This window comes from Ictalurus punctatus, chromosome 13 (assembly GCF_001660625.3).
Source record: "Ictalurus punctatus breed USDA103 chromosome 13, Coco_2.0, whole genome shotgun sequence".
Taxonomy (NCBI): Eukaryota; Metazoa; Chordata; class Actinopteri; order Siluriformes; family Ictaluridae; genus Ictalurus; species Ictalurus punctatus.
This window is the reverse complement of record NC_030428.2, coordinates 28107501-28125000: the sequence shown is the minus strand read 5'-3', so window position 1 is coordinate 28125000 and position 17500 is coordinate 28107501. Positions and strand designations below refer to the sequence as shown.

The following is a 17500-nucleotide window of genomic DNA, read 5'->3' as shown; positions in this document are numbered from 1 at the left end:
TTTCCACATTGTAAATCATTTCTCCAGACATCTGTTTTTCCCGAGCGAGCATGTGGGCGCGCAGCGTGGATGTCATTAGCTCAGACAACGCTTTCTTGTTGAACAGCACCGCTGACATGTGTATTAGAAGATACTACAGGTTAGTTAGCATGTGTTGCTCTTCTGCTTTGTGATGCACAGAAATAATTAGCAAGCGAAATGGCACGCGTTTGGCTTCGGAAATACCTGTAAATATCGTCAGTGCTGGTGAAGAATAAAACGTGATGAGGCAGGGTGTTGTAGGAAATGATGGAGGGGTACGTGGAGAGCTACTGTGACCACCCCAAGGTTGATTATTTTCCTAGAACGGCATGTCCTGAAGTGTTTTATTCCATTTTATACCACAGCAGTTTGCCAATGATGTGTTTTCATATATTAAATAAAGACACGTCATATTTTTTTTTTTAAAAATCCATTTATATTTGTTTAATGTTGTGGATAATCCATCCATCCATCCATCCATCTTCTATACCGCTTTATCCTTTTCAGGGTCACGGGGAACCTGGAGTCTATCCCAGGGAGCATGGGGCACAAGGCGGGGTACACCCTGGACAGGGTGCCAGTCCATTGCAGGGATTGGCATTATTATTATTATTATTATTATTATTATTATTATTATTATTATTATTATTATTATTATTATTATACAGTATTCCTCAGTATTATACAGTATTATGGGCAGTGCTTAAGGTTCTGTGTTACTGATCGGAAGGTCGGGGGTTCAAGCCCCAGTGCTGCCAGCTGCCACTGTTGGGCCCTTGAGCAAGGCCCTTAACCCTCTCTGCTCCAGGGGGCGCTGTATCATGGCCGACCCTGCGCTCTGACCCAACTTATTAACATGCTGGGGTATGAAGAAAAGAATTTCACTGTGCTCTAATGTATACGTGATTAATAAAGAATCTTTATCATTACTCTATTTTTTTAGAGTAATACGTTGGTCATATCTTGGTTGCTGAACATTTCTGTCCAACTTTCTTTACATTAAGCCAAGCAGTTAGGAATCTATATACTGACATTGCACCACAGTCCAAAATAACGGACATGTTTGACGTATATTAGTTGCGAGGAACAGCTGCAAATGCGCCACCTACTGCAGGATTCTGATATTTATAATATAGCCAAATGAATCAGTGTGAATGTAAAGCGTCGTGAAGGTAATTATAATTAAAGTCGGTGAGGATGCAGTGGTGAGGATCATTCTTTACCTGCCTCATCTCCTTGTAGTTGTGGTGTCTGAAGTCCAGCTTGTCTGTGGTGGTGATTTCGTTGCGGCGGTGGTAGTAGTTATTAGGATCTGAAACGTACACCCATGAAGATACGATCTAAAGGCATACTTTATAATAACAAAACAACGTTCTGTAATGAACCCTTATAGTGTATCAAACCTATAACGGAATAAATCCATATTAAACGGATCTTTTCATTATTAAGCTGCATGTAAACATTGCTACTGATGTGTACCACCTGCATGACAAAGGGTTCCTCGTGGCTGCTTTGGATGGTTATGGGTTCTAGAGTTCTAACTGAGTTCTACTTGGAAACTTTTCTGAAAGATGAGCCCTCTGCTGTACTACATTGACACTGACCTACGTACACACTGCTTCTTCTTCTCCGCTGTGAAGAACCCAGGCCGTTTTTTTCGTTACCTGGTAAGGGACACCCCAGTATCTCCGCCCTCATACAGATGCTGCCGTGTTTGTGCCAGGAGCGCGGGTTGATCCGGATGTAGCGCGCCACCACAGGCCTGCGGAATTTGTTCAGCACCGGGATCTCCTTCTCCTTATTGCCAATGAACAGCTACTGAGGCAAGCACAGGTCATGACGAATACAAAATCAACTGTTATTCATCATCCTCAAGGTCAAAATACTAAAAGTGTAATGTACTGAAAAGTTCAAGTCCATACAAGAAACTATAGGGCAAATAAAAACAAATAAAACCGTGTCTTGGTTATTTTATGACTATTTGTGATTCCAAGTCAGTTATGAAGTCTAAGACAAGTGAAGAAGTCACAATGAGTCAGAGAGGATTCAAGAGTTTACTAGTCTGAGACGAGTCACATGTCCACTATGAGTCTGAGTCGAGTCATAGGTCCACTATGAGTCCAAGTCAATCACAGGTCCAGTTTGAGTTGAGCTACCTGCCCACTCTGAGTTTCAGTTGAGTCGCACGTCCACTGAGTTTGAGTCATGTCAAATGTACACTAAGAGTCTGAGTCAATTCCAGAGTCCGCTATGAGTCTGAGTCAAGTCACAGTTCCAGTATGAGTTGTCACTTGTCCACTATGAGTTTGAGTCATGTCAAATGTACACTATGAGTCTGAGTTGAGTCACATGTCCACTTTGAATCTGAGTGGAGTCACACGTCTACTATGAGTCTGAGTTAAGTCCCATGTCCACTATGAGTCTGTGTCATGTCACATGTCCATTATGAGTCTGAGTCGAGTCACATGTCCACTTTGAGTCTGAGTCGAGTCACATGTCTGCAATGAGTCTGAGTCGAGTCACATGTCCACTATGAGTCTGTGTCATGTCACATGTCCATTATGAGTCTGAGTCGAGTCACATGTCCATTATGAGTCTGAGTCGAGTCACATGTCCATTATGAGTCTGAGTCGAGTCACATGTCTGCAATGAGTCTGAGTCGAGTCACATGTCCACTATGAGTCTGAGTCTAGTCACATGTCCATTATGAGTCTGAGTCGAGTCACATGTCCATTATGAGTCTGAGTCGAGTCACATGTCCATTATGAGTCTGAGTCGAGTCACATGTCTGCAATGAGTCTGAGTCGAGTCACATGTCCACTATGAGTCTGAGTCTAGTCACATGTCCATTATGAGTCTGAGTCGAGTCACATGTCCATTATGAGTCTGAGTCGAGTCACATGTCCATTATGAGTCTGAGTCGAGTCACATGTCCATTATGAGTCTGAGTCGAGTCACATGTCTGCAATGAGTCTGAGTCGAGTCACATGTCCACTATGAGTCTGAGTCTAGTCACATGTCCATTATGAGTCTGAGTCGAGTCACATGTCCATTATGAGTCTGAGTCGAGTCACATGTCCATTATGAGTCTGAGTCGAGTCACATGTCCACTATGAGTCTGAGTCTAGTCACATGTCCATTATGAGTCTGAGTCGAGTCACATGTCCACTATGAGTCTGTGTCCAGTCACAAGGTTACCAAGTTTGAGTTGACTCGAAAGTTCTTCTCCATATTTCTTCCTAAAGTTCTACATGAACTTTCATTCTTTCCTCCTCAGTGCTGTCACCTTCAGTTTGTGCTAACACAATTACTGCCGAAGCTTTATTGGAGCTGTAAGTGTTAGTGAATAGATGAACAGTCTCACTGTGTCTCAGCAGGGTTTTAATTGACGCGCTTTGAGTCTCCAACATGGTGCACAATTATTTACAATTATATCTCATGCTAATTAGGTCTGCAAATGAGCATCTAATAAACCTGAAACAAGGATACACTCTTCACAATCAACAGCAATCAAATGTTCATGCAGGATTTGATCAGTAATTATAATAACAATGACATTCTCCTCTGCGAGAGGAGCTGCATCTGTAATTAATTAGGAATCTCTTTTAATTATCATCCCAATTAATAGAAATGATTAGAAGGTTTGTAAAACAAAAAAGCGGATAACACTGTAATAAAAATAATCAGCCCGTCTGGAATGAAGTGCTCACCAATTACGGACATGGAGTGATGTTAATTCTAGCGTTGGAGACAGAAGCCTGAAATTCAGTCAGGTTAATCAGGTTCAGTTAGATCAGTTTCAATCCGGTTTCATTTTGTAGAAGATTAAATAAATTCGGCGGTATTTCATTTGCAATGTAATAACAGTAATTATAATATCATGCTGCTGAGGGTTTCCTGAATCTGCTGTTTTAAACATTAAAAACAAAATGGCTGACTTTTTGCTTTTTAAAATACTCATCATTCAATAATCTCCGTTTTCATCAGGTCCCCTCCATTTCCAGTTTAACAAAATACCTTTTTAGTTTACCATTTAATGAGACTCAGACTCAGTGGACATGTGACTCAATTCAGACAGTGGACTCTGGACTTGACTCAGACTCATAGTGAACTCTGAACTTGACTGTAAGTCACTGTGGACTTGTGACTTGACGTGACTCACACTCATGATATTTGTGGGAGTTGACTCATACTCATACAGGACATGTGACTTGTCTCAGACTCGTAGCGGATGTGCGACTCAGTGGACGTGTAACTCAACTCAGATCCATAGTGGACTCTGGACTCGACTCAGATGCATTGTGGGCATGTGACTCAACTCAGACTCATAGTGGACTCTGGACTCGACTCAGACTCATAGTGAATGTGTGACTCAACTCAGACACATAGTGGACTCTGGACTCGACTCAGACTCATAGTGAATGTGTGACTCGACTCAGACACATAGTGGACTCTGGACTCGACTCAGACTCATAGTGAATGTGTGACTCAACTCAGACACATAGTGGACTCTGAACTCGACTCAGACGAATTGTTGACGTGTGACTCGACTCAGACTCATAGTGGACTCTGGACTTGACTCAGACTCATAGTGGACTCTGGACTTGACTCAGACTCATAGTGAATGTGTTTCTCGACTCAGACTCATAGTGGACTCTGGACTTGACTCAGACTCATAGTGAATGTGTGACTCGACTCAGACTCATAGTGGACTCTGGATTCGACTCAGACTCATAGTGAATGTGTGACTCAACTCAGACACATAGTGGACTCTGAACTCGACTCAGACCGATTGTTGACGTGTGACTCGACTCAGACTCATAGTGGACTCTGAACTCGACTCAGACCGATTGTTGACGTGTGACTCGACTCAGACTCATAGTGGACTCTGGACTTGACTCAGACTCATAGGTGATGTATGACCTGACTCAGACACATAATGGACATGTGACTCGACTCAGACTCGTAGTAGACTTAGTAGACTCTGGACGTGACTCGACTCGACATAAATGTAACTACATTTAAGATCCTTTGTAAATGTTTGTCTTTTTAACTCTGCACAGGTGACACTTCCATGCAGAATGAGTTATAATGTGTCAAGTCTCAAAATTCATCTGTGGCTTGGACTCTTACATGTTATATTTCACACGTGACTCGACTCAGACTAATAAAAAACAGAACATGTCTGCTGTAAATCAATTCAAGGTGCATCCTAAATGTAATGTGATATGAATAATAATTATTATTAGTTGTATGTAATAATAATAATAATAATAATAATAATAATAATAATAATAATAATAATAATAATAATAACTGTTAGGTACATGCTCTGCTCACCAGGTCTCTAGAGCCGTTCTTCAGTGTGACCCATGTGTGTGAATCATTGCTGACCAAAACTCGGTACAACGTCACCCAGTCACTCCTGAAAAAGTGTCAGAAATGGAAAAGCAGTGGAAGGAATGCTGCAGTAGAGACTGAGGAATATGCGAGGAAGAGGTTAGGTTCGTCTGAGCAGCAGAGTTAAAAGCTATTTGTTGTGGGGTTTTCAGACTGAACAGGATGAAAACATGATGAGACTTTGGAAGGAGGAACAGAAACAACAGGGCAGACGTTAGCCGAGCTAATTAAAGACGAGACACAGCACAGGTGAACACAGTAGGGTAATAAACCAATGACAGGGCAGGGGGGCGGAGACAGGAACAAAACCAGAACAAAAACTCAAAACAAAACACGAAAGAATACGCTGCACACTGAGTTTGTGTTTTTTTTTGTTTATTCCTGCTTTTCAATTTTTGTATGGTTAAGCATTTCATCGTGAATTTCAAACAAAATGTATTTGTTTAATTAGATTGATTTTAATCATTAAATAAGAAAGTGACCCAGGATTCTGCCCTGCTTTACAGTAAAGCATGTGAAATTACTACTAGCGGAGCTGTAATTCTAGGCTTAGTAAAACAGAAGAAGAAGAAGAAGAAGAAGGGGCGCGGGGTCGTGAGAACTCTGGGCCTTAAACTGCGTCACAGGCCAAAAGAAATATTGCAAATCCCTTATTTATGGGCTGAATAAGATGACTACATGATGTCTCAGGACTGTAACACTGCTGATCCGCAGCTCTAAGGGGTTTAGCTCACCGTTATGATTCAGGGTTCCTGTTGAATCGCCACTTCCCAGGGTTTTTTCCATGTTTTCGAAAGTGTTTTGGGGAATTTCTTTAACGTCTTCGTCGAGTGTTTAAAAGCTCAGGAGTCGGGTGTTTAGTCGATTTCGACACCGTTGTGATTGTGGGATTTAAAAATAGTCTTGTCTTCCTGCAGCAGCAAATGAGCTCAGGGCAAACCAAAAATATCCCCCAATTAATTAATAATTCATTATCCGTATCCTTTTATTCTAATTGCTATAAAGAGGCCTGCAGCAAAATCCTCACTTCCTCTCCAGCCCAGGACCGGCCGTGATAGCGGTGTGTGTTAGCCACGTGTTACAGGAAGTTACTATAATTGGGTAAAAGGAGATGAAATATTCAAATAAAGTGTAAATCTCGCACTAACCTGCGATGCGGCTCTGTGTGTACACTTTAGTAGTGTGTGTTAGACGCGACACCATCATGTGCGAGAGTAAGCGTAAAACCTTTTTAATAAAGTGCGTCTCTAATTTAAAACATTGGGGGTTTTGGACCTGTTTCCTTTCAGGACGTTCAGTCCCATAGGTTCATTTTGGGGGTTTTTTAGGTGCTGCCAATTCTACCAGTGACGAGGCATGAACCATCAGAGGCAGATGATCTTACCAGCCTGAATGTGGAGTTTGGAAAATCCACTCAAGCAGGTGCGTAAAACCCTTTTGACGAATAATTGTTACACACCTGTAATCTGTCTCCACATGTCATTTAATCTCTGTTTCGTTTTATTCCTTTGCACCGTTTGAAAGCGTGTGGACGTAAGACATTACGTTTCAGTTCCGTTTAAGAATCCAGTGATAAATGATTGATTAGCAAGTAACACATCGTACATTTATTCATTAAAGCTTAATTCGTTCAGTTAAAAATGAAAACATATTTTATATCGTGTATTTATCTATTCAGGTCTCCGGTTCAATTATTATGATAAAAGTTTGATTTAATCAATACTTAATAATAAAACAGAACAATAAATGTTTGGTAATTTTATCAGTGACTTTAGGTGACGTTTGTCAGTTATATAAACCTTAGTTAGGTTTGTTTATATTTCCAGAAGGTTTTATTTATCAGCTTTAACACACCGAGGCTCATTTATTATCTTCGAGTGAAGCTGTGTGCGAATGTTTCCACGGATCGACCCGAAGATTTTATTCTGACATTTAGCCACGCCCATGAAACTCCATAAAAGGCAACGCCCACAGAGAGCTGAAAATGACGACAAGATCGTTATGGCCGCATTCGACTTCCCTCGGAAACAGGAAGTCGGAACTCGCGATCGCGTCATTTTCGAGCTAGCTACATCACGTTCAAGATACGAAGTGGGGACGCTTCTGTGTTCATCGTTTGTTAGCAGCGAGCTAGCCAGCTACCTGTGATGAGTGATGTATAATGTTCGTCAGAACAGTGAACTGCAGAGTCGGTGTTTCAGATTTAAGACGTGGGTATGCCTGTGTGTTGATTGATCTAAAGGTAAACAGCGCCGCTGTGTTTACTGCAGATGCCGTTTTTGATTCGGCGTCACTTGCTGAACTCGGGGGTTGAGGAGACCGCCCTGAGTTTCCCAGTTGAGGACGTGGGGTTTTATTTGTTTTTAAGATTACTCACGACCAGTGTGAGCTCCTGCCCTGTGTTATGACTCCGGTGAATTTGGTGAGTCTCCGGGCGTCGACCTCGAACCACTGCAGAGGGTCGTTCCTTCCTGCACACCACGCGCCGTCGTACAGATCGTCCTCGTACAGACCGGCCTGGAAAAGTGACACGTGAAATTATATATATATTATATATATATATACCAGCCAGAAAATGTTCTCTGCTAGAGAAATGTTCTCAGACACACACCGAGTGAGACGTTGATGAAAGATTGCTTTTAGCTTGAGTGGATTTCTCACTGTGACCTGATGACCACACCGACGAGGGTGATGAACCTGACGTCTCATTCAATGGTGTAAACGCTAGCTGGATGGATTAGCTAGCTAATCTCAATGCTAACAACATTCCTGCGCTGTTCTCTTTATTAGTAACTAAGTTGGGGGTTTTTTAAACAGTGAATCAATCAGATTTTGAATTATACTCTTGTTATATATAAAGTTTTTATATAATTACATATAAAGTTGAACTGCTACGAAGTTGATCCTGCGACAGGGTTCATTTTCGACTTGAATGAACTTAAATGGTAATTTTACATGTTATTAAACATATTAACTCTATAAATCGTTCACCGTACGGACGTGACCATGCAGATTCATATGTTTATTTTAACCCGAGCTGAGTTGAGGCACTGATAAATGCGTAAACAAATAAATGAATAAATACATTTGAATGAATAAATGAATGAACGCATAAGCAAACAAATAAACAAATAAATAAATGTGTCGTTTTTTAGTAGAATATTACAGGAAATACGTTTGGGTATTTCCCGAGTTACGGTTAAACATAACGAAACGTTTTAGGATTTTTATTCTGATAGTAGAGATGACTTCAGCGTTAAAGTATTCCACGCGATGATGGCTTACATTGTAAATATAATAAATAATAAAGCATAAATATAACAAAATCAATCCTAACGAAAGAAAAACACAGCCAAGTGTCTTTCCATTCGCATTTATAGCCGGTCCCATTCCAAAAATAAACGTATTTTTCGAATCCGATTCCAATCTTTGCTGTTTTATTGCGGGGTCCGATCTCCGAGATCCACCGTCGTGTGCTCGTTTTGACCCGATACCGATACTGCATATCGGATCGGTACCGGTTCTCAAACGAAACTATAAATTGTTTAACGCAAAGATAAATAACTAAAGAAAAGAAATGTCACAAGCTACAAAAATCCAGTGTTATCATTTTCACATTAGTTTCCTACCTCCTAATCCCTCAACCCCGTACAGGACGTACTGTACGGCCCAGTACATCCTGTCTCAGGTCCAAATCCATGCTAAAATTTAGAGCGACATGGTGAGAACGCTACGTCGAAGAGTAATCGTTAGAATTTCGGGCGGTGTACACAGATACGGAGTCACGACGATGAGTCCCTATGACTAGAATATCATCATTTAAGTTATTATTAACTTAATATACCATATGAGCTAGCTAATAGTCTGTTGCCCGGGTGATTAGCGCTTTACACACTCAGCTAAACCCTGACGGAGGACACATTAAGCGTATCATATTAATAACATATCTAATTTCACACTTTACCTCATTGCACAGTCATGAATAATTCAGTGCATTGTGGGAAATTTCTGAAAAAGCCCTGTATCCGTGACGATGAGCTAACCTGGATGTTGAGTCGTCCTCGGTGAGCTCCCAGACCGTACCGCTGCATGCTGGAGGCGTGGAGCTGGAAGTCATCGACTTTCAGAGTCTCCAGGCCGAGAGGAGGGCAACCTAAGAGAGCAAACGTTTACTCCACAAACACCACCAACAGGAAGTAGAACCTGCTCATGATGGTGTGCGTTCATCAAGTCGCACCGCAGACAGTGGTGTTCAGTTCAGCAGAGTTTCATCTCTCAATCTCTCTCCAAATGAACGCATTTACATGAGCACATGGACATTAAACAGGAAACACGGTGGTGCCGTGACCCGCCGGCTTTATACGGCTGCGAGACGGAACATATCGCTGTAATGCAGACAATTATACAATATTATGACCTCAATTACTACATTTTGATTTCCGAAAACGCAAAATATAATTACCACAATATACTGTATCCCTACCCAAATACTGTCAAGGAAGGAGACGCCGATCAGCCATAACATTAAAACCACTGACAGGTGACGTGAAGAACGTTGATTATCTCATTTACAGAGGCACCTGTCGAAGGGTGCGGTATATTTATTAGGCAGGATCCAGACGTACAAAACTGGCAGATGTTGTGTCTGCAGCAAAAGGTGGTTCTACCAAGTATTAGACCAGGGGGATGAATACTTATGTACTGAACAAATGTACAGAAACATCTACACCGATCAGCCATAACATTAAAAGCACTGACCGGTGACGTTAATAACATTGATCATCAGTCAGGTTACGGCGGCACCTGTTGAGGGGGGGATATATTTATTAGTGTCACGTTACAAAGGTAGATACGGAAGCAAGCGCAGATCTTCAAACAGTTTGATAAACAAACAAACAACAAAACAAAGACACTAAGACAACCAGGCAAAATACTGTGGCTAAGGCTGAACATAAACGATGAAACAAAACATGGTACAAGGACAAAGGTGAAGATAGACAATACGCAAGTCGAGGAAGCGGTACAAGCAGCGGATATATATATGAGAGCTCGTTAAACAGAAATGTGATACAGGTGCAGGTGATCATGTGACAATGATGTAGTATGGTGCAGTGGCTGCTGGGAAATGAAGTCCAGAGTTACCTCCTTGATACATGACAATTAGGTAGAAAGTGAACAGTCAGTTCTCAAAGTCGATGTGTTAGAAGCAGGAAAAATGGGCAAGCGTAAGGATCTGAGCCACTTTGACAAGGGCCAAATAGTGATGGTTAGACGACTGGATCAGAACATCTCCAAAACGGAAGGACTTGTGAGGTGTTCCTGGCATGCAGTGGTTAGTACCTACCAAAAGTGCTCCATGGAAGGACACCTGGTGAAGGCGAGCTGGCGGAGGCGGTGTGATGCTCTGCGCAATGTTCTGCTGGGAAACCTCGGGTCCTGCATTCATGTGGATGCTACATTGATACCTACCTAAACATTTCTGCAGACCGGGTACACCCCTTCATGGTAACGGTGCTCCCTGATATCAGTGCCCTCTTTCAGCAGGATGACGCTCCCTGACACACCGCACACACTGTTCAGGAACACGACAAAGAGTTCAATGTGTTGACTCGGACTCCGAATTCCCCAGATCTCGATCCGATCCAGCGTCTGTGAGACGTCCTGGACAAACAAGTCCGATCCACGGAGGCCCGAGGTAACATCCGGATACCACAGCACATCTTCAGAGGTCTTGTGGAGTCCAGGCCTGTTCTGGTGGGACAAGGGGGGGAGGACCTACACGATATTAATCAGGTGGTTTTAATGTTATGTCTGATCAGTAGAACTAGGGTAAATGAAACCTGACAGGTGTTTTGTTTTTGAAAACCCTCTGGATTTCACTACCATGTGAAAAGATTATGAGGAAAGCGTAAGATGGAAAGCAAAACCGATGATGAATTATATTTTGTTACCCAGATGAAGTTTCTGAAGTTTGTTTTTTGGTGAAATAATTGCTTCCTTTGACCAGTTTTACAGCTGAAACGAACCCGGCGCAATCATGAGCTCAGAACTGCAGAATGAAGTAAATAAAGCTGTAAAATATCAACTGACAGCGGGATGCGGGATAACAAAGACGGCCTTCATCTAGGGTCTGTGGTTTGCCTTGGCCTGGCCTCGAGTCCGTCCGTGTGATTTCAGACAGAAAATATGATGTGGCATTCAAATGTGTGAGATCAGACACATCAGACAGACTCCACTGAGACACACACAATTATACTAGCATTCTGACCAAAATACCTCGTCTGGAGAACAGCTTTGACTTCTCACTTGCTTGTTTGTGTGTGTGTGTGTGTGTGTGTGTGTGTGTGTGTGTGTGTGTGTGTGTGTGTGTGTGTGTGTGGACATTCAGTATGCTGACCACATGCTCTCCGTTGCATAACCTCACCACAGCTCGAACGCAAAGGTCAGTGCAGATGTTGAATTTGGAATGACAGATTCAATTCAATTCAATCAACATTCCATCTCATTAAATTTAATAAACATTATCGCTTCCTCAGGGGAACCTGGAGTCTATCCCAGGGAGCATGGGGCACGAGGCGGGGTACACCCTGGACAGGGTGCCAGTCCATCGCAGGGCACGATCACACACACACACACACACACACCCATTCATACACTACGGACACTTTGGACACGCCAATCAGCCTAGTGGTGATCATAATTTTGCAGGAGAAAAGATCCATACAGTACCATGAGTACCATACTGAACGTAAGATACGATGCTGAAGAAAGTCTCTTTAATCTTGAAAATAAACGCTGATGTGTTAGAATGGGCGCATTAATACAAATGAATGAAGGAACAAAATGGAAGGAAGGATATGGAGGGGCAGCGAGAAAGTGAGAAGAAGAAAAGTAAAGAATTAGAGAGAGAGAGAGAGAGAGAGAGAGAGAGAGAGAGAGAGAGAGAGAGAGAGAGAGAGAGAGAGAGAAGAAAAATAGGAAGGAAATGATGAAAGAAAGACAAAACAGAAACAAAGGAAGGAAGGAAGGAAGGAAGGGAGGAAGGAAGGAACGAAGGGTGGAATGAAGGAAGGAAGGAACGAAGGGAGGGAGGAATGGAGGAAGGAACGAAGGAAGGAAGGAAGGGAGGAAGGAAGGAACAAAGGAAGGGAGGAAGGAAGGAAGGAAGGAAGGAATGAAGGGAGGAAGGGAGGGAGGAAGGAAGGGAGGAAGGAAGGAAGGAATGAAGGAAGGGAGGAAAGAAGGAAGGAATGAAGGAAGGAAGGGAGGAAGGAATGAAGGGAGGAAGGGAGGGAGGGAGGAAAGAAGGAATGAAAGAAGGAAGGAATGAAGGGAGGAAGGGAGGGAGGGAGGAAAGAAGGAAGGAATGAAGGAATGAAGGAAGGCAGGGAGGAAGGAAGGGAGGAAGGAATGAAGGAAGGGAGGAAGGGAGGGAGGAAGGAAGGGAGGAAGGAATGAAGGAAGGAAGGGAGGAAGGAAGGAAGGAATGAAGGAAGGAAGGGAGGAAGGAAGGAAGGGAGGAAGGAAGGAAGGAATGAAGGGAGGGAGGGAGGAAAGAAGGAAGGAATGAAGGAATGAAGGAAGGAAGGAATGAAGGAAGGAAGGGAGGAAGGAAGGAAGGAATGAAGGGAGGAAGGAAGGAATAATGAAGGAAGGAAGGGAGGAAGGGAGGAATGAAGGAAGGAAGGGAGGAATGAAGGGAGGGAGGGAGGAATGAAGGAAGGAAGGGAGGAAGGAAGGGAGGGAGGAAGGGAGGAAGGGAGGAAAGGAGGGAGGGAGGGAGGAAGGAAGGAATGAAGGAAGGAAGGAAGGAAGGGAGGGAAGAAGGGAGGAAAGAAGGAGGGAATGAAGGAACGAAGGAAGGAAGGAAGGAAGGAAGGAAGGGAGGAAGGAAGGAAGGAAGGGAGGAAGGAAGGAAGGAAGGGAGCAATAAGAAATAATAGAAATAAAATGAAAATGAATAGTGGGAGTGTGTATTTATTCGAAGCTGCTGATTGGTCAGCTGCAGTAAACCTCATTATGACATCATCAGCTGGAAACTGAAATGATCCCACATTTAGTTTCACACTTTAAGTATTTGAACGAGCTGTTGCTATAGAAACAATAACGTATTAGAACGAGGTTATTAATATAAACCTGCGCTAACGTCAGAGCCGCTGTTGAAAAAGATTAATCGACACCTCCTGACCAATCACCATCCAGAATCCAGAATCCTACTGCACTGTGGTGTTTTAGTGTTGAGGAGAAATGTTCTGCGTGACTTTTTGACTCTAACAATAGATCACGCACAGGAGTTATCGATGTCTGGGTCGAACCTCAACCCGATTGACGTGAACCATTAACCTTGTGGTTTCCGGTTCTCACAGGTACGAGCGGACGTGAAAACCCAGTTCCGAGTCATCAGATGATCGATTACACTTACAGCTCGGTGAGGCTTAATGAGCTCGTATGTGACTGTAATAATCGTTAACGTTAGCCTAGTGACTTATTAAACAGGAAGTAAGTCACCCGTACGCCAGGCGGATGCTCACACTAGCCATATTTAGGACATTGTTTTTTTATCTTGAGCACCAGACCTACTTCCTGTACAACAAACATTATTCACAGAGATTAAACACCTCATACGGCGAGCTCGGATATTTATAACAAGAGAAGAAAAGCTTCTGTCTCGAGCATGAAATAAAACACACCACCTGCTTGTCTGATCATGCCCTCCTCCTCCTCTTCCTCCTCCTCTTCCTCCTCTTACAGAAAGACTTCATTTAGATTACTCTGAGGCACAAGGACACACTGACTGCACAGATATCTCAGACTGAGGAAGTGCTCGACGTAACTACAGACTACTGCGCTGGTTACGTGAAGTTACATGAGCGTTATGCACACAGGGGGCGGAGTCTGTCTGAACAAAGGTGTGTCTCAGTTATACTCGATCCTGATCTTGATCTTAAGCACATTTTTCTTGCGTGATATCATCTCGACTGAGGACCCATGTTGCGTCCAGCGCCACCGTGTGACAGTTATATGCTGTCCGATACGTCATGATGTCACGGTGATACTTATTCCCTCTCTTCTCTCTCTTTCGCTCTGAACCACCCCCAAGCTGAAGAAGTGTTATTGCTCCAGAATCTGCTGATCCAGTCCAGAATGTTATCTTCTAGAGACATCTGACAGCACTTCCAGAGAGTATGGATCACTAAAAATCAAAGACCTGGTAAACTCGCCCTCCTGCTCCTTGGAGGCTCTGGGGCGTGGCTCTGGAGGAAGTCAGGAGCCTCTATCATCGTTACTATGAGGAGGAGGAAGGAGCTCTTCTGTCTTTCCAAACACCACAACTGACACGACTGCACGATCCTGTAGGTTCATTCTGTACAACATCAAGAAAATCAGACCCTACCTCACTAGTCCAGGCTCTTATTATCTCTAAACTGGACTACTGCAGCTCGCTACTCTCGGGCCTCCCGGCAGCTCCATCAAACCCCTTCAGATGATTCAGAATGCAGCAGCGCGCCTCGTCTTCAACCAGCCCGAGAGAACCCACGTCACACCCCTCTTCACCTCCGTTTCCTTCAGCTTCCTGTTGTCAATCGTATCAAATTCAAGACCTTGATTCTCACGTAAGACCTCGTCTGGAACAGCGCCCCCTACCTCTACACCCTCCTTGAGGTTTATGTTCCCCACTCTAGGAGAAGAATGTCCATTTTGTGGCAGGGAGGAAACACTGGACCACCTGCTCTTCAGAAGACTGTTCACATTACTCAAATCCTGGTTCAGGGGGTTTGGAGTCGGCTGGACTCAATGCATGTGTATTTGTGTGTGTGTGTGTGTGTGTGTGTGTTTGGGCCAAAATATACAGCTGCACACAGAAATCTGCTCTTTTATTGAATTTTATGATGGATCAGGCCAAGCTCGCTATCTGGCTCACGAGGAGAAACAAAATCCAAGGGAGTGGGACTCAGGACACTGTGGGACTCTGTCCCGCTATCTTTCTCCCTCTCTCTACCGGCCATGCCATAGCGGTCCTGCCATGTCAGAAGTACCGTAATTACTACACGACGACCCGGACGTTCTACTCTGAGCTTGGACTCGGAATTACACGTTTCTATACGCCAAAATGTACCCGTGTGTTATCCGACTCTGTGCTACATTAAACTGCATTGTATTGTCATATTGCATTAATAATAGTCAAGTATATGAATCATTACACAGAAATATTACAAGATATCTACACGCAGCGGTCAGGTGGTACGAGTCGGAGCACTCCGAAAATCCCTCGTTTACAATTATGGGTTCTACGAGGATGCGACCGCTTTTTCACGAATCAGAATGTCGTAATCACGGTAATTACGCCGTGGCGTGAACGCAGCTTGTCTATCTTTCTATCTCGATCTCTGTAATGACCTGAATCGCTAATGCTATGTGGCTCACTGCGCTAGTAATCCTGAAATATGACATGCTAACGCAGGTCTCTTCTCTTCTATCTGAATAAAACGTGTACTTTTACAAGATTCTTTCTTATTTGTATTCCTATATGTTGGATTGTTTGAGTTCAGAGTGTCAAGGTTAACATTAACAAGGCGAAGACAAGGGATTAAAAACATTATAATCATGCGTGTCTATACTACATTTGTGTTGGTGTTGCTCTTTTTCCAGGACAAACACTTCATCAGAAGACGAACACGAAGGGACATGCGCTTTTTAACGGACGGCATAAAAGAGTTTCTGACATTTAACCACTATAGCGGGTGAGTAATGAGATCACACGGCCAAGCTCCGCCTCCCCGCTTTCACACACCATCCCATTACACACAGTGACAGTGTTAGCAGGACTTAGGAGGATGTGTATGAGTGTGTGAGTGTGCTGTGATCAAACCATCTGCCTACAGGCTTCTCTTTCTGTAACACACACACACACACACACACACACACCATACGCTCTGGAGTCTCCAGTATTCTGCTAACTGGAAAAGTTAAGAAGGTATAAAGCAGCATGAAATATTTAGACATCTCTTACACATTTCACACATCAAGTAGCAATCATGGTGACGGTGAAGGAGCTTCCGAAAGTTCTCGGGAGCAACGTTATTAAACAATGCTCAAATGGAAAAAGCTCCAGAGCCATAGCAAAGTCCTTACACATCCATGCCAGTACAACTGGTTCGATAACATGCAGGTGAAACGTTCGTGGAACGAATCGTCCCTCAGATAAACCGCACAAGAGTTCACAACGCTAATGGTAGTTAGAGTAACGGTAATAGAGAAGATAAGAGAGAAGCCAGCAGTCACGTCAAAGCAGCAGACAGTCACACAGAGGACGATAAGCGACGGACCGCACCTCGATCGTCTCGGTCTCTACACCTCACGCTACACTCCTCTGCTTCAAAATAAACACGGAGCTGCATGTATAAACGCATTTAGACCAATCGCACCTCTTTTGGAGCTGTATACTCTGGTTGGATTAAACCAAAATAGTACTCTTTGGTAATAATTCAGCTCGGCATGTTTGGAGAAAGAAGGGTTGTGAGTATGATCCCAAGAATATCATACACAGTGAAGCACAGTGCTGGGAGCATCATGATATGGGGTTGATTCTATACAGATGGTATATGGGGCATTACAAAGGAAACACGAACGGAGCGATACCGGTACCGGGACGTATAAGATGAGATTTAATCTCATCAGCCAAGAAACTGAATCTAGGGACAAGATGGACGTTTCAACAACGACCCCAAACACACAGCCACGGTAACTCGAGAAGGTCTTGAATGGTCTAGACAATCTCCTGACTTGAATCCCAGTGAAACTCTTGGAGGGATCATCGTAACCTTGATTTGAAGACGATTTGCCAACAGGAATGGACCAAGCTTGAACCACAACGGTGCAGAAAGCAATTACTTCTTACTGTAGATGTCTCCAAGCAGTCATTACCAACAACAGCTTTGCAACAAAGAAGTAACCTGCCATAGCATACAGTGATGCACCCAGTCAGGATCTTCTCTATGGCAGGGCAGTGGTAGACATTGGTGAAGGTTTTCGGGTTCAGTCCAAACTTCTTTAGCTTCCACAGGAAACAGAATAGACC

At 43.3% G+C, this 17500-nt stretch overlaps 1 protein-coding gene across 1 annotated transcript in view; it reads right to left on the bottom strand.

Annotated features, from left to right (window-relative positions):
* Positions 1 to 17500, bottom strand: part of cpxm2 (carboxypeptidase X (M14 family), member 2) — a 51308-nt gene that overhangs the window by 13515 nt on the left and 20293 nt on the right. Inside the window, exons 3-7 of the mRNA XM_017482939.3 lie at positions 9465 to 9574; positions 7799 to 7938; positions 5362 to 5446; positions 1686 to 1836; positions 1245 to 1333 (exon numbers count right to left, since the gene is read on the bottom strand). Coding sequence (XP_017338428.1) covers positions 1245 to 1333; positions 1686 to 1836; positions 5362 to 5446; positions 7799 to 7938; positions 9465 to 9574 — 575 coding nt within the window. The remainder of the gene's footprint in view (positions 1 to 1244; positions 1334 to 1685; positions 1837 to 5361; positions 5447 to 7798; positions 7939 to 9464; positions 9575 to 17500) is intronic.